The sequence below is a fragment of the Cinclus cinclus genome, chromosome 2 (assembly GCF_963662255.1).
Source record: "Cinclus cinclus chromosome 2, bCinCin1.1, whole genome shotgun sequence".
NCBI classification, from domain to species: domain Eukaryota; kingdom Metazoa; phylum Chordata; class Aves; order Passeriformes; family Cinclidae; genus Cinclus; species Cinclus cinclus.
The window spans coordinates 32,235,074-32,259,338 of record NC_085047.1 but is presented as its reverse complement, the minus strand read 5'-3'; the positions used below and the strand labels follow the sequence as shown (position 1 = coordinate 32,259,338).

The 24,265-nt window shown below is 42.5% G+C and overlaps 1 protein-coding gene across 1 annotated transcript in view; it reads left to right on the top strand.

The window, feature by feature from the left end:
- LOC134041147 (ovostatin-like) overlaps positions 1-20,556 on the top strand; it is a 28,401-nt gene extending 7,845 nt beyond the window's left edge. The window contains exons 11-35 of the mRNA XM_062487457.1: positions 587-745; positions 1,503-1,727; positions 1,940-1,997; positions 3,014-3,159; positions 3,540-3,683; positions 4,287-4,457; positions 5,050-5,170; positions 6,239-6,329; positions 6,978-7,206; positions 7,423-7,549; positions 8,172-8,293; positions 8,950-9,001; positions 9,325-9,408; positions 10,390-10,566; positions 11,041-11,122; positions 11,999-12,155; positions 12,617-12,691; positions 13,972-14,137; positions 14,687-14,907; positions 16,001-16,216; positions 16,345-16,469; positions 16,664-16,754; positions 19,025-19,096; positions 19,656-19,758; positions 20,504-20,556. Coding sequence (XP_062343441.1) covers positions 587-745; positions 1,503-1,727; positions 1,940-1,997; positions 3,014-3,159; positions 3,540-3,683; positions 4,287-4,457; positions 5,050-5,170; positions 6,239-6,329; positions 6,978-7,206; positions 7,423-7,549; positions 8,172-8,293; positions 8,950-9,001; positions 9,325-9,408; positions 10,390-10,566; positions 11,041-11,122; positions 11,999-12,155; positions 12,617-12,691; positions 13,972-14,137; positions 14,687-14,907; positions 16,001-16,216; positions 16,345-16,469; positions 16,664-16,754; positions 19,025-19,096; positions 19,656-19,758; positions 20,504-20,556 — 3,267 coding nt within the window. The remainder of the gene's footprint in view (positions 1-586; positions 746-1,502; positions 1,728-1,939; positions 1,998-3,013; positions 3,160-3,539; positions 3,684-4,286; positions 4,458-5,049; positions 5,171-6,238; positions 6,330-6,977; positions 7,207-7,422; positions 7,550-8,171; positions 8,294-8,949; positions 9,002-9,324; positions 9,409-10,389; positions 10,567-11,040; positions 11,123-11,998; positions 12,156-12,616; positions 12,692-13,971; positions 14,138-14,686; positions 14,908-16,000; positions 16,217-16,344; positions 16,470-16,663; positions 16,755-19,024; positions 19,097-19,655; positions 19,759-20,503) is intronic.
- Positions 20,557-24,265: the final 3,709 nt, after the last annotated feature.

Here is a 24,265-nt window from a genome sequence, read left to right as displayed (position 1 = left end):
GGGAAAGAGGAGTGTCCAAGAAGACTCTTCAGGAATGGTTATGCCTAAACTAAAGGTACGACTCACCTTCTATTGCATCATGCAATCCCAGGGAGGTTTACTTATAGCAGTACAGATGTTGGAGCACATTCCTACTTCTTAGCAACCTACACATGCCGGATAAGCCAGGCACAAAGAGGATGATGACTTGTTCAGCATCATCCTGACAGGCAATGGAGTCAGTGGGTGTGCACAGATGTGTAGGAGTTGAAAGGGGCTACTGAGCTCCACAGGTGGTCTGTGGCCATTAAGCCATCTGGGTTTTTTAGGTGTGTTAATCAATGTTCTCCAATGAATATTCCTCCTCCCTTTGTAAGACACAGTTTATTCTGCACTGATGGGAATTTCTGACTGATGGAGATTTTCCTGTTGCAGAGCTCCTGCTCTCTCAAAATAATGAGGAGCATTTGCCTTTTCAATACAGTTCACTCTTGATTTCTACGCCCTGCAACAGTCCTCAGTGTTTAAGTGAGCATCCTCTAGTAAACAGAACTTTTCTTTTGTTCTTTATTTTTTCCTGAATTCCATGGGTATTTGTTGTGTTCAGATCACTGTGACAAGTGTGAATGGTGAGCCTGTTGCCAACAGCACTATCCTGCTGGAGCTCAATGGAGATTATCTGGCCAGCTATACCACTGACAAAAATGGCACTGTTGCTTTTTCCATTGACACGTCCAACTTCTTTGATCCCAGTTTGAAGCTGACAGTAAGTAAACACAGGCTACAGACTAATTCAATAATAAATACTTCATGGGAGAGTGGGTTTAGAAGGAATACCTGCTAACTCTGTGAAACACGTATGAGACAACACCAGTGCCTGAGAAGAGGCACACAGCACCCCAGCTGTGGTTTCGGGTTGCAGTGATCTTCAGTCCCTCCCTGCTTTTCTCTCCCCTCAGAAGCTCTTTCTGCCTTCATCTTTCTTCTATTTATTCTGTGTGTTAGAGGACCTTCTTCAGACACTGCACTGCCTTCCCCATCTAGCCTTGGTGCATGCCAGCATCTTTCACTGCTGCTGACTGCTTCCCTGCATTTCTGCTGGCACAAACTCATGCCTGTTATCATCACATGGTCTTCTTGTATTGTCATGCCTTTGTTCTGGTGTGATTGAAAGAGCTGAAAAAAAGTGTTTCATTTAAAACAATGTCATTCTAATTCTAATTCAGTGTAAGTCCCAGCAGTTTATGGAACTGGTCCCAAGCCTGAAAAAAAAAATGAAATAACCCCCCTATTGCAATGTGCCACAGGCATCTGGATGCCTAAAGGTATCCAGAAGGCTGCTTACTCTGCATTGGTGAAACAAAACTTTTTCACACCAGTTCCTGCTCATGGCTTAAGCAGCCTCACAAAATCAGTTTCCCAACAGAATATTTTACAGAAAAGATGCCTTTGCTTCTCACCTGGCTTGCATTTTCTTTTTTTCCACTCTGTTGATTCCATTTGTATGGTTTTCTGTTCCGTAGGCCAAACAGGCACCACATGAATGTGCAGACTTTATCTGGGGTATTGATAATGAGCCCAAAGCCTCATTTCTTGTCCGGCGTTTCTACTCACGGACCAACAGCTTCCTGAAAATTGAGCCAGTGACAGAGGAGCTCAGCTGTGGCCAGCAGCGAACAATCAACGTTTACTACGTCCTGAACAGGGAAGGTTACAGCAATGCCACACACGCAAACTTCTACTACATAGTACGTCCTAATGTTGCTCCTAAAACACCCTTTTTTCACCCTCTCTTGAATACCCTATAAGGCAGAAATCTCACAATCACACAGTGGTTATGGATCATGGCTCAATCTGATGGCCTTCAAGGCTTCTCAGAACAATATTCAAAATCAATGATTTCATGGCAGAAGGGAGAAGATTCTTTTGATCCACTTTCATGAGATTTTTCTATCCCCAGGTGATGACACAAGGAAAAATTACTCTCAGTGGCCAGAAGCAAGTCAGCATTTCTGGTGGTAAGTTCCAGACCATATTACTACTCATACTTCAGAGCATAGTAGGTTTTGCAAATGATGAAAGCAGAGAACTGTGGCCAAATCAGGCACTAGTTCCTAAATCCCATGACCTGTTACTGCTCACAGAATCATCTCCTCTTGCTGCATCATCTAGCCAACTCCTATATCATAATCAGTTTTATCTTTTTAATAGAAAGATATTTTGTTGTGACCAAACACATAGTATGTAACCTTCATCTGTTTTATTGTATTATTTTATAATACCAAGGAGTATTTATGGTCTCACAGTTATTGTGTGACATCTTAGTCTTCACCAACTGGAATAATAAAACATTTTAAAGTTTGGAATAATAAGTGTCCCATTTGAAAGAGATATTTAGCAGTCAAGTCTTGAAATTCATTGCCCTTTCAGAAGTCTTAAACACCCACAAATGACAGTGATCCCGACCTTCATTTTTTCATTGTTAAAAATAACTTTTCTTGCAGAACCTGGTCTATTTGCTCACTTCAGGAGGTGGCTTAAGTAAGCCTCTCTCCTTATACAGGACTTGTTTCATATTTATCATCTTTGGTCTTAAGCATAATTCTGTCCATGCATTTGTAGTTTTCATCCATGTAGAGAAGAATTCCATACATCTTAGTGCTAAGAGAACTCTTCTTTAACTCAGGATATTGCTGTATTTCCTCTGGTGTGGGAGGTTCTAGTTTTGAGGCCCAAAGGCAATGTTATGCTCTTCTCATAACAACTGTGCACAGATTTCCATGTTTAACTTCTTCTCAGCATAGACCTCTCTCTGCAAATCACCCTGGTCTCAGCATCCTGTAGTTTTGTATTCGTTACCTTGCTGATGGGAGCTGTCCCTCATCCACTGAGAGATGCATCTTCCGATACCACTTCCCTGGGTTTTAAAGGTGCTTGTAGGTTATGAATAAATATGTAGCCCTTCCACCAAAGCTGAGGTTTGTCTAAGCACTTCTGCTGGCTTGTCCTCCCCTGATCCATGCTCCTTCCTCAGCTCCCAGAGGCACATTCTCCATCACACTGACTGTCACTGAGAAGCTTGCCCCCAGCGCCAGATTGCTGCTCTACACAGTGCATCCTCATGGAGAAATAGTGGCTGACAGCTCCAGGATACACAGTGATATATGCTTCAAAAACAAGGTGGAAACCTTTGCTTTCTTATTGAGGGATATATCAGGGTTTGCTGAAAAATGGTCAGGAAATGATCTCATCTATAGCCCTGCACTGGGAATGGCATTTAGGAGTGGAAAAGGTGCAGGTATGTCTGGGATCATAAGAAGCTGTCCCTGGGATCGGCACACACGACCAGGCTCAGACAGAGCTCTCCACAGAGCGGATAGAGAAGGGTGACTGGGTGGGGTTATGTGTATTTTTACAAAGGGATCCCGAAGGGCCATCTGGCGGTAGGAGCTTTGTCCTACCGGGAACAGCGAGCGCCGATGGAAGGTGAGATCTACATCTCTGCGCTCATCCGATTCACCTAATTTCCATGTGGTTGTCTTGGATTTGCTGATTTCCAGGTCCAGCTCAAGTTCTCTGAGAAGCAAGGTCTCCCGGGCTCTAAAGTTGGACTCCACCTGGAAGCTGCTGCCAACTCCTACTGTGCCCTGCGGGCAATTCAGAGCATCCTTCTTCAGTCTGGGCAGGAGCTATCTGCCGAGAGTGTAAGTCACATCCCCAGTCCTCTGTTCTTTTGAGCTAGGGAACACGCAGTTCCCACCTGTGATGTCTCTGCTGCTGACTGTGGTTTCATTTTTCCTTTGGAAACAGACATCTGTGATTAAAGGAAGGTCTAAGGCAATTGTACTCTTCAAAGACAGAAATTGATTGCACAACACTGCTTTTGGGAAGCATGGCAGTGTAACGCATGTCCCAAGAATTTGCCTTAAGTAAATCCGTGAGAGCATTTTTCCTCACTGCAGAGTGATTATGTCAAAATTGCATTTCTATGGCTCAGATAGGCCTTGGGGCCAGATCAAAAGCTGTAGATGACAGCTAGAGTCTTGTAAAACTCATCTCTTCTTTGCTTAACTCAAGAATGTATCTCCATGTTTTCTGCTCAAGCTCACCCCACAAAACCATTGCAGCTCAGAAGGAGGAGGGTACAGCTCAGTTCAAATTGCTTATTCATGTCTAGGTAGGCACCACTAGTTAACCCCACCAAGTTCTACAGGATTGCTCAGGGACCACCATAAGCTTTGAATATCTGTGATTCTGCACCTGCCTGAGACCTTCCTTGCACTTACACTAGTCATCCTCACCCCCAGGTGTACTACCAGCTCGGTGGGGGTGATTTATATGGCTATTACTACAATGGGCTCAACCTGGAAGATGGCGGGCCACAGGAGTGTACCCCATCCAAAACCATATTTTCTGATGGATTGTACTTTGAACCTGTCAACGTCAGTCGTGATGGAGATGTCTACAGGATTTTCAGGGTATGTGGTCTGTGTGGGAGGTTCTTTAAGTGGGAAGGATTCCAGAATTAATCTACATTAGCATGCAACTTTCCCAAGTGGTGGCTCTTACTGCTGAGAGAAGGCAGCTGATGCCTGAAACTGCCTAAAGCCTCCAATCACCCAATTTCTGCCTTTTTTTTTCTCCTCACTTACTCAGGAGGTCTAAAAATCACTGCTGGAAAATCACTGGGTTGCTGCACATAGTTCAGTAGACATTTCCTAAGCAGGACTCTGGCCTTGGCTGATGACTCCAGGCATTTCTCATAAAGATCTGTGTCTGTGATGCAGGCCACTTGGCTCCTGACATACTGGACTCCCCTGCCCACTGGCCCTGTGCCCAAAGGCTTAAGGCCAGTATCAGACTCATCATCACTGCTCGTTGCAGAACACAAGGTGTCACTGCTCCATAAGAAATACACAGAGGCTGGCAAGGTAGAGCTGAGACATTCAAGGCTGAAAGAATGGAATGAAATGGGATTGGGGGGAAGCAGAAACGAGGAATGATAATCAGTGATGTGCACCAGGAGTTAGTGAATGCCCTGAGTGATTTGGTAGATTCTTTCACATTTAGGATATGGGTCTGAAAGTGTTCACCAACTCTGCCCTACGGAAACCAGTTCTGTGCAATGAAGAGGGATCAGATACGGAAAGTTTCCCTTCTCCCTATTATGACGCCAATCTCAAGGCCTCAGGTAAAAGAAGGTTGATTGTTCTGTATCTCCAGTCTCAGTCTACCTGGTCTTTAAAACTGTTGCCTGTATGAAATAACAGCCAGTATATTGGGGGGGTTTGGGAAATAGGCCTGTGTATCCCAGTTTACATCCTGTAAACTCCTTCTGGCAGTCCTTGCAGTAGAATCAAATTTGTTTCAGGTACAGATGCATAGAGAAAAGATGGGAAATACTGTGTTGTTGCTTCTTTTATAATCTGATATTGGCTTTTCAGGGGTTTTCAGGTCACAACCTTTCATCAAATCATAATTCAATTAAATATTTAAAAGTCAAGACTTTACACAGCATGTGGCACACAGCACATACTCTCCAAAGCCTTTATAGATCAGCAAAAGTTACAATTATCTCTTCATCAAATCAGATTGCTCAGTAAAAGAGCAGAAGTAGCAGTCATAAATTACCACAAAGGAAAGTGTTATACAAATTAGGAAAAACCTCTTCCTCGTGAGAATTGTAGTACACTCGAAGGGGATCTCCATGAGGCTTTGGAATCTCCATCACTGATGGTTTTCAAAACTGAGCTGCACGAGAAGCAACCTTATCTGACTTTGAAGTTAGTCCTACTTCAAGAAGTTGGATGAGAGAATTACACTGGTTGCTCCCAACCTAGACATTTTTTCAATGATTCTGTGATTCGAAGTCATTGTAAAGCATTTATAAGCTTTATGATGTCTGCTGACAATGCTGTCTGCTGGTGCCCATTTGCAAATCAAAGAGAGCTATTTGTAGAGGATGGGGAACACACTTTTCTAGCTGAATGACCTTTCAGTATGTAATGAAGTGAAATGTCTTGTAAAATAGCTAATATTTCCAGTGTTTTTCCATGGAAAAAGACAATAGATATATGGTTTCTTCACCTATCCCCATATCTCTTGGAATCTTCCCTGTTATATGGGGGGGGGCTATAAAAAAATGCTCAAACAGGATCTTTAGTGTTCATTTGTGGTGGTGAAGCATGCCTGAGAGAAGTTCAGATTCTTCTCACATGATGCCTCTAATACTATAATTTAATCCTGTCCCCACTTCTAGGTGACTCAGCAGCTATTGGTGGAGGTGCTGGTTTCAGCAGTGTTCGGAAATACTTCCCTGAGACCTGGATTTGGGAACTGGTTAACACTGAGTAAGTATGTTTACCTTCACTTCTTTCTTCCTTTTTGAGTTGATTCATTTAGCTAAAATAGGCTCTAGGAAGGAGCCATGGAACATATGTTTGCTTTGTTGATGTGGATCTACTTTTCTCACCTTGATCAATGACAATTGCAGACAAAAATTCTGTGCCCTGTTCCGTCTTTCTGGTGGGAAGAAATAAAATAGGGCCTAAGAGTGAAATGAAAGTATTTTTTAAGGGGAGGGAAGGAGCTTGTTATTTTTCATTCAATTTTTAATTCAGCAGCAAAAAAGTCAGTTTATTTTATTTCAGGCTGTCTCAGCATCTGCAATGAGAATATTTCTGTATTAACTATGCCTTCAGACATTGTTCTAGAACATTAATCTAAATTTATTGATTCTAATCTGTGTGGTTGGGCATTCTGGTTTTTCAATAATTGGTATTTCTAAATTTAAGAAGTTGAGTATTTGAGTGCTTTAACATGTAGTTAACCAGCACATTTACCTTTACTTCAAGCATTATAACATTTTCTGTAATATATGGAAAGGTATCTTGTAGAAAGTGAGATGAAGTTCTAACCCAAGCAGAAAGCTTATTCTATAATTTGTCTTGAAAAATTCCAAAGATCATTTCTCATTCTGTGTTTCTTATTCTCTTCAGCTCCAGAGGAGAGGTTGATGTCTCTTACACCGTTCCTGACAGCATCACAGAATGGAAAGCCAGCGCTTTCTGTGTGCAGGATGATGCCGGCTTTGGCATCTCCTCGCCTGTTTCCCTGACAGCATTCCAACCTTTCTTTGTGGACCTCACCCTGCCATACTCCGTCACTCGAGGGGAAAAATTTAATTTAATAGCCAATGTCTTCAACTACCTCAACAAGTGTGTCCAGGTATATCAAGTTCCCTTTTGCTTCCTATGTGGCTTGCTTGTTTCCCAGAGATCTTTTTGCTCTTGAAGGAGGAACCTCAGCAGAGGATATGGGTACTGTACTGTGCAAAACACAGCACATACTGAGTAATGCAGCAGCCTCCTTTGCTCTGCAGCCTGATTTTAAGGTCATTCTCTTTCATTTGTAATCTTGTTCCTTCTTTTTTTTTTGTCTCAGATCAGTGCCATACTGGCACAGTCAAGTGACTATGAGGCAGAGATCCTTTCATCAGGGGGCAACACAGCAACAGTGTGTGCCAATGAAAGAAAAACATATATTTGGGCTGTCAGCCCCAAAAAACTCGGTAAGTTTGTCTTTTTACCACCTTGATATATCCCCGTTTGATCTTTCTACTCCCACCCTTTAGGGCAGCATCAATAATCCACAAGCAGGCATTTCTGGGCAGCTCCATTAATTGCTAATAAATTTGCTAATAATTTTGGACTGGATTCTCAATGGGCAACAAGGATGCTGCTCCTTCCCAGTTTTATAGCTGTGTTAATCCACACTGCCTTCAAGTCCACATTGTCCTTTTTTTTAAAGCAGTTGTAATTACTTGTATGTGCAAGTGCTCTAAAAGTTGGAATATGAATAAAGGCAGAAGAGCTATAATTAAACTATTGCAACACTGCCCTAGGCCAGAGAAAACTCAGTACAAGGCTAAGAAGAGGTGGAAATCAGTAGTGAATGTCTGTTTTTGACCAGGATGACCCCTCTTTCATTCCTCATACTAGGGCCCCAGCCAAGCGCTCCTTTCCCCTAACAAACAGATATGGAATCTTGATGGAATTTTGTTTTACTGAGCTGTCTTTAGAGAAAATACATTTTTCAGCAGTTCATCAGCCTAGAAGAAGCAGTCAAAAACAGGGATAGTTGTAGACATTGATGATAACTTCACTTTTTTGGGCTGGTGGGTGGCTTTCCAGGTGAGGTGAAATTTGCGATTACTGCTGAGGCCAAACAGAACACCGAGGGCACTGGAAACAGCTCATCTCCAGAAGAGAAGAACATTTACAGGGACACCTTGTTTCAAACCCTACTTGTTGAGGTACGGTAGGAAATCTGCAGGTGCTTTCTGCCTCGTGGAAACTGGAATTCCTGTGGCTGAGGGTTAGAAGCAGTTAGGAGGGAGGGAAGGTAGGGAGTGCAGTACAGTGAGGAGGGGGTACAGTACCTATGTACAGTAGGCTTCTCCATATCCAAATAAGTGTGAAAATCATGGTGGCCAATGTATCCACTGTCCTCTTCCTACTGTCTCCTTCTTGGGACCATGAGCACGTGTCCTGACAGCCCATGCTGCCAGAAGGGAGGAGATTCCATAGCTTACTTTTAAGCACCTTTAGCACATGACTCGAATACTGGGGACGAGGGTGGAAGGAAGATATAGAAGGAAAAGGGTTTATCTTGAACATCATAAAACATCAGCTACATAGGATTAATTGGACAAAGTCCCTCTCAGAGGCTAGAAATGCCTATTTTTTAACTGCTTTTTGAGTTGGAAGGTGCTCTGGAAAGAATGTTGGGTAAGAGAGGGAGCCATGGACCAAGAGATATTCTAGTGGAGCTAGGGTAGGACTGGGTGCAGGAAGTGCACGGTCTGGACAGCCATATTCATCTACTGTCTTACCCTGCTAAATGTCATGGTTCATGGTGATGTTTTGCGCTTTTCTTTCTCTTCCTGACCATGTCACTGCAAACAAACAGCCTGAAGGTATTAAAAAAGAGTTGACTCAGAGTTCGCTCGTCTGTACAAAAGGTAAGGCAAGTTCATTCATTCACTCATTCATTCATTCATTCATTCATTCATTCATCCCAGGTAGTTAAGTGGAACTGCTTCACTGTCTCATAGATCTTGTCTTCAAAACCAGAGACCATTCCAGGGGAGGATAGAGATATTTAGTGTGTCCTAATACACAGGGTCAGGGTGCCAGGCTAAAATTCAAGATTTTCAGATACCTTTGGATCATTGGGCAAGTCTCTGTGGCCTTTTCGTTACCCAGACTGAAACCTATAACAGTCAAGATTTCTGTAAAAAACCCCATAATTTTAACTATTCTTCTTTTCACATTTTCTCATCAGGCAAAAAGATTTCTGAACAAGTGTCTCTCAGCTTGCCAAGAAACCTAGTGCAGGGATCAGCCAGAGCTTATTTTTCTGTCATTGGTAAGTTTAGTACTTAGACTAAATTCAAAATGCTGTTTCTCTTGTGCTGCACCATGTTCCATTATGTATACACACGCAAACCTTATGTAAATTTGAAGAAGTAATTATTCCTGATTTTAGAAGGTAAGTTTTCTGCTTTGCAAAATGGCAGTGAGAGGCAAAATTTGCTCACAATTCTCTCATATCAAGAGAGGACAAAATGGTCCAACAATTTCCATTTATATTGCGTTTCAGATTATACTGCATTAGCATATCCAGTTCAGTAAAGTAAAACAGCTGATTCAGATGAAAAGCAGCATAAGGCAGAATTCTTTGAAAAAAATTATCTTAATTTCTTGGAAAGAAATCTTCAGAACTTTGCTGACTGCATAATTTCAAATTTATCATTTTACATAATGAAAAACATTTGTAAGTCAAGAAGTTACCATAGAATAAAAGTTTCAGGTCCCAATCAATTCCACTAATCTGAAAGTCATTATTAAGTCATGAGGGTTCTCTTCAGTGAAATTTTTTTTGAGGTTCTGAACTCAGATTGTTTCCTAAACACAGTTGGTTTGGGTGCCTGTGTCTGTGTGAGGTGTGCTGATGCTGTGCAATTGCAGCCTCTGCAGTCCATCAGCATTGTACCCCACACGTATTTTCACACGTATGAGCAAAAACAGGAAGCAGGTTGTAAAGGGCAGGGAAATCTAACCCTTCCAAGGACCCATAGCTGTTTCTCAGAAGCCATGCCACCAGTATTGGTGCTCTTTTTTTTCTCCCAAATTCTCAATTTCTCACAGGTGTCCATCATCCAGATGAGAAATGAAAAATGGGGGCAGTTGAATACTTTTCTTCTAAGATGTGCCTTTAGTTACTATGATTGCTCTGTATAAGTCATTGCCCTTGGGTTCATAATAACAAAGTATAGAGCTATGTATAATGTTATGTAATGAAAACATGTCTGAACTGAGCTGACTTCTTACATTTTTCGCTCTTCAGGAGACATTTTGGGTACAGCCCTGCGGAACTTGGATAACCTCCTCCATATGCCTTATGGCTGTGGAGAACAGAACATGGCCTTGTTCACACCCAACATCTATGCCCTGGATTATCTGAATAAGACTGGGCAGTTGACTGAAGAGATTAGACTCAGGGGTACTGGTTATTTGTCCACAGGTAAGAGGTTTTCAGATTCTTCCATCTTCTTCCCCAGGGAAATGGTCACAGGACCAAGCTTGACAGAGTTTAAGCATTTGGACGGATGGTGTGATTTCGGGGTTCTTTGCACAGTCAGGAGGTGGACTTGATGACCATTGTTGGTCCCTTCCAACTCAGAATAAACTGTGATTCTGTGGTCTAGTATTGTGATTGTTTGCCTTGAACTCTTCAGCTCTATATGATGAGCACTGATCTCTGAATTCCACAGTACCACAATGGTTGCATAGGAACAGGCAATGAGAGCACCCCAAAAGTATCATGTCACTCTTCCAGGGGCAAAAGCAGCTGAACTTCATAGTGGTTGGCATCATTCGCCTGACATACATTACCTGATACTAAAAATCCAAAAGTTCTACTTGCTTCAGTTGAACAAACAGCAGAACAAATACTTTTCTGTGATTAGAAAATGTGTCTTCTTTACTGTGTTTTCAGGCTACCAGAAACAGCTATCATACAAACACCGGGATGGATCCTACAGCTCCTTTGGGTTACGGGATAGAGAAGGGAGTGTATGGTAAGTGATGACATTCCCTGTTTCCCTAGCACAGGATCTCTAGGCTCTGAAAATGATCCAAGTATTCAGTGATTCTTATTTTTAATAGACTAAATGAATATAGTTCAGTTAATTCGAATCCCCTATTAAAGGAGAAATTAATAACTGGAAAGAGGGCAACAAAAGGATGGTATGATGGTTGGGAGCTGGAGTACATAATGTTCGACAGGAAACTGGAGGGTCTGGGTTTGTTTAGCCTGTAGAAGAAGCTAATGGGAGACCTGCATAAACTTTTCTGCTGCCTAGATGGGGACTATGGAAATACAGAGTCAGGCTCTTGTTGGAGCTGCACAGAGTAAGGACAAGAGTTTGTCCTTACTGAAGTTGCTACAGAGAAAACTCCAAGTGGGTAGAAGGAATAAAAATCTTCCCCAGGAGAAGGCTGTAGCACTGAGACAAATGTCCAGAGAGGATGTGGATATCTCTATTCCTAGAGACTTCCACATGACTGGACAATAGACTAAGACTGACACAGCTCTAAAATTTGCCTTAGTTTAAGCAGGTGGTTGAACAGGAGACTTCCAAAGATCCCTTCCAACCTGGGTTGTTTCATAATTCAGTTAACTAAGACTAGAAATTGCTAACATCAATCATCAAGCTGTGTCTCTACTTTGCCACTGCTCTAAAAGAAGGGTTTCAGCACAGTAAGAGAGACATATTGGGCCAATCAGGATTTTATGCATATTATTTACTTAAAACTTAGAAAACACTTTCTTCTTTTACCTCAAACATTATGAAGTTCTTTTTATGTAATTTTCTATGCACATCCTATGCACTGGTAAATGTCCTTGATCTTGTTCACAGCATACGTGTTTTCTGTTTCTGCATCACCTGCAGGCTCACTGCCTTCGTGTACAAGTCACTGGAGCAAGCCAAACGCTACATCTACATTGATGACAATGTCCAGACTCAGACTTTGATCTGGCTGGCCAGCAAGCAGAAGTCAGATGGCTGCTTTGAAACTGCTGGATCACATTTCAACAATGCTTTAAAGGTAACTGAGATAAGTATAGCCACAAACTTCCAGTCCTGCCATCTGGATTTATTTGGATAAAACGCAAGCTTAGTGTTCACCACACTCTTACTCTTCCTCCTACTCTTACCTCAGGTCTCTCCTATACGAGCAGGGCATGATTCTTATGCGTGCTCTTGATGATGAGGTAAAAACAAGTAGAACTTTTCTGAATTATAAGGCTCAGGCTTTATTTTCCACCACTGCACTGTGTTCTCAGCCACAAACTATTGTCTGCTTTATTACACATGTATGAAAGTCAAGAAGATGCAGTCAATTACTTTGGCTTTATCCTGTGTGAACTTGATCTTTCTTGTGCACACAGGGAGACAGAAATTACTGCTGATCTCAAATCCAACTGATATATGAACTATTAATTAGTTAATATGTTGCTTCTTTCTAGGACATTCATCCTAATCAGTTCTTCGCTTGTTTTTCATCAGGGTGGAGAAGAAGCTGAATACTCCCTCACAGCCTATGTTGTGGCATCATTGCTGGAGGCTGGACACTCTGCTGCAGTAGGTATTTGGTGCTGTTAGCCCAGTCATGTGTCAAACAGCACAAGTCACAGTCCTCACCTCAGTGTTCTTTTACAATGAGGAACTCGAATACTGACTGTAGAATAGTAGTTGATTGTTGACATTTTCAGAACCCTGCAGTCCCCCGCAAGTATTTAATGTGTGTTACAAATCAGTTCCATATCCAGTACCTATGGATTCACTTGAAACACCCCTGAGGAATCTATCTATTTTAGACAATGGTCATCTAAGTAGGTGAAATATCCAGACTGAACTTGCCTACTCAGTCATCCAGAGTCCACTTTGAAATTTTCTCTGATTTTGCCCAGTCCAAAGTTCAAGCTATCCAAATCTTCGGCTTACAAACTCACTATGCACATTTAGTTCCAAGTTGGGTTTCTATTTCCCTATGGAAATCTTAATAATGGAAGAAAGTGATGAGCTGCTGGTTGTAGTACTAGGCATTAGGAAATGAGCTCCAAATTCTGTTCTCTGTGATATATTTCCTGCATATCCTTGTGACCTTGTTTTTATGCTGACTTTGTTCTTTATATGATGGGAAGGAGGGGAATTATTCCAAATCTGACAAACATTTTCTGGATGTGCTGATTTTTTGAACATACCTCAGACATGGGGTATGGGCCATCATCAGGGTACATGGGACCAACAGGATGAAAGCATTGTGCAGAATCAATTAGTTCTATAGCAACATGAATTTAGTTTCCAGTGTCTTCATAAGAAGCTCCAAAACCTGTTGCCACATGTTTAAGTAAAGCTGCAGAGACACAACATGGCTAGTAGTGTGCTGGTTGTGTCTGAGATGAAGAAGAATTCACAGAGATAAGGCTAAGAGATCTGAAGAGTTATCTTGGTAGTTATAGCTAGCAAATGAGGAATATCCATTTGGGAGAGTGTGCTTAATCATGAGGTTTCAATACACTTCACATAGTTCTGTAAAAATGGTCCATATTTTATTGCTAAAGCAACCAAGGAACAAAGGTTTCACTTGAATAGGGTCATCTCATGAGTCAGGAAAAGAAACAGTGCTCTCTCATTCTGGCCATGCTGCCTCTAAATCAATGCAGAAAGGAGGCAGCAAGACTGGAGGGCATTTTTTTACAAGATATGCTCTGTAGGCCCTTAAACATGGCATGGATCATGATACGTCTAGCATGAAGAGTCAGAGATTGCAGCTTAAGAAATGATCCAAGTATTTTAAAAGTACTGTGTGAAGATACAAATCCAAGTATCTGACACCCTACTGCATTTTGCATTACCAGCATCCTGTCATTCGGAGTGGCATGAATTGTTTGGAGACTGCATTTAACAGTGGGGTCCACAACCTGTATAACCAGGCCCTCCTTGCCTATGTTTATGGCTTATCTGGCAGAGAGGAAAGACGCCAGTTCTTCCTTGAGCAGCTGGATGGGGCAGCTGTCAGGGCTGGTAAGTGCAGCACGGCCATGGCACAGGCAGTGCAGCTGATGGAATGGCTTGCTGTGTCATGTAGGCTGTTCTGATGCACAGTTTTGTCATGAATGCTCTCCCTTCCCGTTTCATGCCTGCTCTGCTACTGAATTTATCTCTAGGAATTTTTCTGTCTGTCTCTTTGGGCTTCACAAAAGTGCGAGCTGTGGCCCGATCTATGAAATTTTGAAATAATTTATGGGGAGAGAGAATTCCTGCATGTCTCAGCCCAAGGTACTGAAAGATTGCACCTAATTTTCCAGTTAGTTTCCTCTTGTAATGCTGAACAAACCCACTTCCCTTGGCTATGTCATGTGCTCCTGTTTGCAGCTGCCTTAGCATCCTTCTACTACACTGCCTTCACTTCAATCCCTCTTTGTCTTATATAGCCTGCTTTTATTAATTCCCTGTCCACCCCTTCCTGTTTTCTTTTCCACCTTGGAAGTAAAACTTACCCAGTTCAGGACACCAAGGTCTGAAAAAGCTCTTTTTTTCCATGCTGTTTACACCCTACTTCTCCATTTTCAGGTGGATCTGTTCACTGGGAGAGAGAAAACAAGCCACCAGCAGAACATTTGTCCAACTTCTATTCCCGTGCCCCTTCTGCTGAGATTGAAATGACCAGCTATGTGCTCCTGGCTCTGCTCAACAGAACCAATCTCACTCCAGAAGACTTATCTTATATTTCCCGCATTGTGTACTGGCTCATCAAACAGCAGAACCCATACGGTGGCTTTTCCTCCAGCCAGGTAACAACTGGGTGTGGTAAAAATAAAGAGTCTTAGAGCAGTATGGTTTGCAAGCTGAATCTTGACAAATGACAAATCTTTCTGACTGCATATGGATTTGAATAACACTGGATAACTGGTGCTTGCATGGCTTGCCTTGTCAAAGGCACACCACGATCTTCATAGCTTTACACAAAATTGGGTTTTAAACAATGAGAATTTACCTGAATTCCAAGTTAGCCATGGACAGCAGTCACTGCTGACACAACATTATCCCAGGTCTTCGGCAATAATTAAAATCTGTTGCTCCAGAATCACAGAATCCAGAATGGGTCAGGCTGGAAGGGACCTCAGAGGGTCATTTGGCCCCACCTCCCTGCTCAGTCAGGGTCATCCTAGAGCGCATGGCACAAGATTGTGTCCAGACAGTTCTTGAGTATCTCCAGTGAAGGAGACTCCACAACCTCTCTGGGCAATTGTTCCAGTGCACAGTCACCTGGACAGTGAAGTTCTTCCTCATGTTCAGGTGGAACTTCCTGTGCATCACTTTCTTCCCATTGCATCTTCTTCTTTCACTCAGCACCACCAAGGAGAGCCTGGCTCCATCCTCTGGACACCCTTCCCTTCAGATATTTGTGACATCCCCTCTCAGGTGTCTCTTCTCAAGGTTGAACAGGCCCAGCCCTTTCAGCCCTTCCTTGTAAGAGATGATCCGGACCCCTAATCATTCTTGCCATGATGCTGTCTGGACCTGCTTCAGGAGCTCCATATCTCTGGTGTACTGAGGAGCCCACAACTGGACACAGCACTCCAGATACACCTCCCTAGGGCTGAGTAGAGGGGCAGGATCATCTCCCTCCACCTGCTGCCAAAGCCCTTCCTAATGCACCAAAGATGGACTGACTGGTCACCAGAGCACACTAGTGGCTCAGGGACAGCTTTTTGTCCACCAGGACGAGTTCTACAAGAACTTGTGTCTTGTCTCCTTGGCTCTTTGCAAAGCCCCCCTGCACTTATGAGTACTGACCAAGCATCAGGGAAATAGGAGCTGCGCTAAACTCACACGTCATCTTACACCTGGGTGTCTAACTGGGGATTATGTTACTCTTTTCAGGACACTGTGGTTGCTCTCCAAGCTTTAGCCCAGTATGGATATCTCACCTTCTCCAAAAAAAGTCATAATACAGTTGAAGTCCACCTCATGGAGACCCCCAGTAAGATTTTCCAGGTGAATGACGAGAACCGTTTCCTACTGCAGCAGACCTCCTTACCCACTATTCCAGGGAGATACAGTGTGGAGGTGAATGGCACTGGCTGTGTCTATGTGCAGGTAAGCAAGCTGGGGACTGAGCACCACTCTCTGAGAACTAAGCAGGGGTCTCTCCATGCTTTATTCCTCTCCATATGTCATTCTCTCCTTTAAGTCTGTGACCATCTCACACTTTCTGTCTCTTCCAGACCACCCTGAGATACAACATCCATTTGCCGAAAAAAGCTGCAGGATTCTCTCTGTCCATCAGGACAGAAAATGTGTCTTGCACAGGCAACTTTCCACCAAAGTTTGACCTTGTCCTCTCAGCCAGGTAATTTCCTTTTACTGACCTACCCCCTTGCATTCACAGTTTGGTAAAGCATCCAAGAAAGGATCCAAGTACAGGCAGTTAAGTGCTGCTCTGCCGCTGTAGGAAGAAAAACAAGATTACTGGGACCTAAAAATGTCATTCACTGGTCTCCTTTCCATTTGCAGACCATAATAACAAAACTTTTCTCTTTTTAGTTACACAGGAAACCGCAACATCTCCAACATGGCTATTATTGATGTGAAAATGCTCTCAGGATTTGTTCCTGAAGAATCTTCCCTGAAAAAGGTAAAAAAGGGGACCAATGTGAATGATAAAGCCTAAAAACATAGGAAGTTGATAAATATAGTCTCTGATTAGCAAATTTGAGCCTATGGGAATACTGGAAAGTCCCTGGGCAGAGCCTTCTCTCATATATTCTGTGTTTCAAATTTGTAGCTGTTTATGTGCTGAAGACAAATCTGTTAGGAATTGCCAAATCCAGTAGCCCAGGAGAGCAAAGACTTCATATCCCCAGGTCCAACCAACACCAAAGTTCACTGTATGTTCCCAATAAGCAGACATGCACATTGCACATATATATCCATATATACATAATGTATGTGCCACACAGATCAGTAGAAAGACAGCACTTCCACAAACACAGATAGCACAAATGGCCTCATCCTGTTCCCTGTTCTGCCTGATCAGATTAAAATCTCATTTGAGGAAAAAGAGAAATAAGTAAAGACATAAATATACACAAGCACATATATACATGCAAACACACCATGTGGCTCTTTATGGTAGCTGGCCTCAGGCACTCAGTCTGCCCAGCTGCTGCCTCTGGACTCTTGTTCTGTTGAGTTGCTGGCTCTTGGACATGTGCCTCCTTCAGTGCCTGGAACTGAGGCCCCCATCACCCATGTGTATGCACGGTGAGGGCCTCTATAAGCATTCTTTAACTTGCAGCACGTGAGCTGGGGCCCCGGTTTCACAGTGATGTCAAACAGACACATACACACAGAGACATGCAGATAAGTCTCCACTAGCTGCTCCAGACCAATGTCCACCTCCAAGACTGTATGGTTTCTCCAGAAATAGGCTCAGACACCCTGGTTCCTTTGGCAGCTGCCTTGGATCCTCTGGTGTCTCCAACATTTGGGTCAAGTTTATGCCTGACTCAGTAGCTGGCTGCTATTCCAGTTTATCACTAGTGACCACAGGCTGACATAGATACCCCTGCCACTACAAGAAATTAGTAAGAAGGCAGGAGAGGCTGTGGTGCAGGGCAGACAATTGTGTTGACCACCAACCTGTTCATGTGCAACTGGCCTCTTTTACCTCATTTTCTACCCTTTTCCCTTCCAACTGGACTTTATCCCTCTGTTACTTCTGGTTCTTTCCCCAAACTCCATGTAATAATTCTTTCTTGAGTCCCAGCATCCCACACTCAGCCCCATGGTCTGTAGGCAGCATTTCCCTTCAATCTGCAAGGTGCTTCAGGGATATTCTGCTGCTGACTCACCTGGTGGGTCTCACACTGACAATGGGCTGGTCACTGCCTGTGGCAGCCCCAAGGGGAAGTGGGTCAGAGTGCTCCAGTGGCTCTGCTCACGTTACTGGGGTTTCCCTGCACGCCTTACTCTGTGTGTATGAGTCTGTGGTCACACAGCCTCACAGAATCTATGTGAGAAATACTTCTTCCATAGTTAAATTGCTTTAATTAGCATTTTGCATTATTATCCCTTTGACAAGGGTTATTTCTTCCTTTACAGTACAGTTTAACAAACAATCAAAAAAAGGGGGTTATTGATCCTCCTCCTTTACTCTCCAGAAATTTGGTTATGATGATGACACTTCTGGGGATAACACTGATAAGCACCTCATTTAGGTTCCTAATACAGTTTAGGTTCACTATAGATGAGTTACCTTCAAGTCATGAGCTGTAATTTTCAAGTAGATAAAAAGAGGAATTAAATTATTTATAGAATCTGCTCATACCTTTGTGTATTTATAATAATTTAGCATTCAGGCCTGAATTTTTTTTTTTCTAGAACTGTATGAAATTAATAAATTTTCTTGGAAAGATTTTTTCTGTTAAGATGCTATTTCTGTTTGGCATCCTAGTCTTCTTCATATACACTTGGGGGAAAACAGCTGTTTTTTAAAGTTTGGAATATTTTAGGTTTGTATGTTTTGATATTAAAATAATTTTGTTCACATCCTTTTCTGAATGTTTTTAAACTTTCTTTTGAAACGCACAATGGACCAGCAAGTGAGTCAGCTTGAGCTGCAGAAACTAATGGTAAATTGTCCTTGAAATGAGCAAACTCTTAGGTTGATGATGAAAGTCGCAAGTATCAAAGCCAACTGGTGGGACTGTTTGCCACTGGGGCTGGTCTGCACGCACCAGGTGCCAAAACACCCAACTTGCATTTCTTTTTTTGGAGACTAGATGGCGGGGTGGCATAAAAGGAGCAGGGCAGCCGCTTTAAACGCATTTTGCTGTGGAATCTGTCAGTCTCCTTGGCGAGTCCCCCATGCTAACATTGCTGTATTTTACTCTTCATTCGAAGCTTCGGTACGAGAATTCTGTTGTGGATCGCGTAGACATCAAGAACAACCACATACTCTTCTACCTTCAGAAGGTAAGTTTGGGAGGTTTCCTTTCAGTTTTAGTAAACTGGAAGTTTAAACAGGCTCCCAGATAAATGAAAAATCTTATTAATAGCATATTAACAATACCCATGCCTTAAAGGTGTAAAGAATCACTCAGTGCAACATCACGGGGGATAACGGAGATATTGCAATCAAAGTAATTAAAGAGAGAAAAGTAGGGAGAAGATTCTTACGGGTACTGAAGGTGATTTTAGCTGGGAAAAAGCAAGGAACAAAACTAAGAGCAATTTTCAATTACAGGATGAAAAATGATGCGCTGAAAATCACATTAACAGGGAATTAGTTTGGGATAATTGGCAGTGGAAATAGGAAGAGGAAGAAAGAGAAGAACGCACAATTTTAGCCACAAAACATGTTTAGCAACAGCTTTTAAACAATTATCTGATTTAACATCAAGCTTACAAACCGGAGGGAACTGTACAATGGCACATTGTCACACAGTCTGATTCAGAAATGAATCTGTTCAACCTTAGCCTTAGGGATAGTTATGAAAAGTTCTGACGCATCTTCTTGTCTTGCCATTTCTAGGTCTCCCAGAAGGAAATCGGCTTCTCCTTTGGTGTGGAGCAAAGCCTGCCTGTCTCAGACATCAAACCAGTGCCTGTACATATATATGATTACTATGAAACAGGTGGGTGACCCAGCAGGCCTCGGTAAAACCTGTGAGAGACAAAGAAAGACCCACTTAGCAATTCTGCTGGTTTTGCAGAGCATAAACAGTTCCTGCCCTCCTGTGTTTACATATCTTGCTCCATTCCAACATAAAGCAGTTAAGAAAGTGATACATGACATCTTCTTTCTTACAAAACACATACAAAAAGACACGAGGTTCCACTTTCTTTCCACAGTTTAGACATGATGGTTGAAATCAATAAATTAAAGGCAGCAGTGTTTCTGACTTCCCTGAACTGCATTCACTAATGTTTTAACTTAATATTGTCATAGTAGGCTGCAGCAAAAAGATCTTCCTTAGTGGAATTTAAATACTTAGGAATGACAGTCCCACTTAATAAAAGAGAAGTGTAAGTAACTAGAACTAGAAAAATAAGTGCCTGGCCACCTTTCTTGAACTGAATCCTAGCAGATTAGCAGCAGCAGCAGCAGTAGTCAGAGAATTGACCCTGGAGTGCATTTTCTGCCACCTGATCCACATCTTGCATGGTGACAGGAATCGTGTGTCCTGACAAGCATGGTTGGAGGGCACTGGTCTCTGACTATGCACCCTTGCAACTGGGTGCCTTGACAGCTGGGAGTCTATCCCAAAATGTATCAAATGTCTTCTGTTTTTGTAGTGTGTTAATGGCAGGTGCAGACAGACTGGGGTCAGAATGATTTCTCACTCTCACCCAAATGTCTTCTTCCTTTCTTCTTTCCAGATGAATATGCCCTTTCAGAGTACAACACACCCTGCTCCCCATCTTCCAACTGATGTGTGCCGGAAGAGGTAATGATTCAGAAAGTATCACACAAGCAGTTGTAGAACAAGAAGAGGATAAGAGATTTGGATTTTTTCTTTTTTCTGGGAGCACAATGAAAAACATGTAGAATAATGAGGAATAAGCAAATCCCATATTTCTGTAGATCAGAATGACCCATTATGGCCCAAACTTCAAAAGGGACTGGGGTCAATGTGGATTAGAAACTGCAGATAAAGTCCTTTTCCTGGAAAGGCAGATACTGTGCAATTGTTGACTCTGACCATCCATCCTGTTTTGAAACTTATGACATATTCCAGTGGGAGATTTGTCTAAAGGTACACACTTGAAATGTGTGTTCTGGGCCATAGATTCCTCTTAAGAACTCCCAGTCTCAGAGAATAATGTGCTGCTGCTGCTGCTTCTGTAGATTTTACTTGTTCTGGTCTTTCTACTATCCAGCAGGAAAGAAATCAGAAGAAATCTGAAGAAGTTACTTTGATCCTCACCTTATTCAGCCATTGAACTGAATCATCTACATATGACAGAATTCTAATCACAGGAAGACAATTTTTGTGCAAGTTTTGCCTTTATCTTGAAAGAAATGTTTTCTTCAGATTAGCATCTTACATTTTACTGTCCTTTGTAATAAAACATTCTGATTGGCGTTGGTATTGGTCCCAGTCTCCACTCCTTGGTCTTTCTAGGGCTGGGTGAGCACACCAGCCCAGGATATGGTAGGAGAGGAGCAGTCCTGTGCACACCCCGAGAGCACTGTTCAGTAGGATGTCAGGTCTGCCCAGAGACAGCTCAAGTGAAACTAATCCTGCCTCAGAGTGCAGGAACCTCTGTGACAGGGGGAAGTCATGACAGAGAACCTCAGGCTCAGTGTAATCCCAGAAGGACGCAAAATAAATTTGGAAGCTGTTGGAAAACATAAATGTTGGTTTGGAAGGACCTGGGGAGGACACCAAATGCTGTTCTAAGAACTGCCCAACAGAAACTAACCTGCAGAAGGGTGTTCAGCTTGAGAGTGGCCCTGGGGTCCAGCAAAAAAAGCAGAATTCAGCAATTCAGCAACACCAGGGCCCAGGAAACCTTGGGAAGCAGCTAGAGAGTTGCTCTAAATGGATGAGGAATTTTGACATAGGAACCTAGGCTCTTTGTGAATTTAGATTATGGCTGATGTGAGCTAAGTGCCTTAACACCCTTGAGAACCTGGCCCCATGCCCTGATGCTCTCAGCTCTCTAAATGCACCACTTGGCATGTGAAAGTATCAGGCACAGAGCAGCTTTTCATGCGGTGGCACTGTGCATGCAGGCGAGCCTGAAGGGGCACTTTGATGCATAAAACAACATTTATGAGCACATGTGCCACCTGTATTTCTGATTATTCTCCTTAGGATGGACAGAAACCTGGGAATGGCGTTCTCAGGTTTTGGGGTTTTCCCTCTCTTTCTCTATTTCTTTTTTTTTTTTTTTTTTTTTGTAAGTTGCATATAAGCTTGGTTTACTGAGAAACAAGAATAATTTCCTCCCTGACAATTTTGGTGGAATTAATTTCTACCTTGTGAAAAAAAAAAAACCCTACATTTTTGAGAAAAAAGATATTGTGAGGTGAGTGGCTTTCAAGTCTTTCAGTTCTGCTCAAAACATTGAGTTTTTATCCCCAGCATTTCTCTTCCCGTCAGAATAAACCCCTGGCCACAACCCTTGACCCAAAAAGTCACACTGAAAGCAGTGTTTTCATGTTTGCATGAGACCTGTGGTGACTTTTGCTACAGACAGACACATGCTGAGAAGTAAGTTATGACTCCGAAGATGTTAAGGGGCCAATTGACCCCAAATTCCCCCTTGCTCTCCCATCCCTGTCAGCAAAAAAGATTGTGTGAGCTTCAAGAGGGGTCAGTCAGGCTACTTCAATCCACCTTCCTCAGCTGTGTAAACTCAGCCTGCTGCTAAACAAAAGCCTTTGTTTAATGCCATTCCAGTGAATGGCCAACTCTGCAAGCGTGGTCAGATGGAAACTGATATGAAATGCAGATGCTTTCAAAAGCACAGCATTTAAATTTTATTACAAATTTCCAAAACACAAGGCTGAGAGGGAGTGGATGGAACAATGCCAGCAGTACCTAGCAAAATCTGCATTTTACAGCCTTCTTTTACCTCTTTACCTCTTTTAACTGCAGCGCAACTAGTGATACTTTTTTTTTTCTCACTGAGCTTGCATCCTGTGAAGCTGCTGCTTCACAAATTCCGTTTGCTTTACCTCAATGCAAGTGAGATGAAAAGATGTAACAATTGAAAGGAGCTTCAGATACTGAGCTTGTAGGAGCGTGTGAATCAATCAGAAATGGTAAGGGCCGTATCCCATCTCCAAAAATGGCAAATACATTTACACTCAAGTTTTCTTTGCTGTAGTTAGAAAGATGCTCTAGAACTCTAAAATTACCATGAATCAATCTTCCCTTTCACTTCCAGTGTGCAAAAAAAGTGCAGTTCCTACTGGACCCATCTGCTGTAGTCCATGGGAATGTGCCAGGACAGGCTCTGGAAGTTTTTCCCAGAGATATAAACTGCCAGGACTCTGACACTGTTTTGTGTAGTAGCAAAGCACTTGTGCTATGAGCAACTATGAGTGACACTAGACATGGATGTGATGCTCCAGTCACTCCCTCAATTTCACGCAGTGCTATCCAGCAGACAGTTCTGCCTAGTGCTGGTCATTTATGGGTCAATGACAATAAAAAAACTTAGTTCTTCAAAAGAAGACAATCAGGACTTTCTCTTATTCCCTGTTTGCCTGAGGCCAGCTTGCCCTGAGACAGTTTGCAAACCTCAACTCTTTAGGAAGATAATAAAAGATAATAAAGGCTGACAAGTCTTCATCAAGGACCCATCTTCCAGCTAGTTCTGTACAGTGCTCAGCAGCTCAATATATAGCTGCAGAATATATTTTCACTGGAGACAAAGCAGAAATGGCCTTTATGTGAGGGGAATGAATCAAAAAACTTTTCAGGCATAAGGTCAGGGGTTGAAGGCACAAACAGGCTCTCCCTAGGGGGTTGTACTTAAAGTAGTGCAATTAATATATCAGGTAACACAAGAGTATTGTTTTGCTGCCAAGTAGATAATAATAACAGATAAAGGGAGAGAAAGCTGCAGGCTCTGAATGGCATTTGCACGCCTTCCATAATGTGTCTGGAACAAGTTCAATTTCTGGGATGTCGCAGTGGAAAGAAAAATTATTTGTAACAACAAAAAATGGATTTAGAAGCAAGATGTTGGTCAATGGCAAAAAGATCAAAGTACTCAAAAAAAGACAGCCTTCCACATTCAGTGTTATCAGCCAATTGTGAGGGACTCCTAACCCCAAGCTCTCTTTCCCATTCAAGTCCTAGCAATAGCATGCCTGCACTGAAGACAGACTTCAAAGAAATTAGAAGAGGTAGTCCCTCCTCCAAAATATGTCAGCCTTATGTCTTGCATTCATCTCCTATGAACTCTTGGTTCTGATAACATCATTTTACAGCCTTGAAGTGAGATCCACCCTTCCTTTCTCAGAGGACTTAGATTAGACATACAGCATTTCCCAAAAAAATATGTCCAAGAAATTTCCTTTGGCCCATGAAGCTGCATCCAAGACACATGTGAAAAGACTGCTCTTCTGTAGTTCTCTTCTCACAGACCAACCTGCAGTTCAGACAGATAATTCAAGTCTGT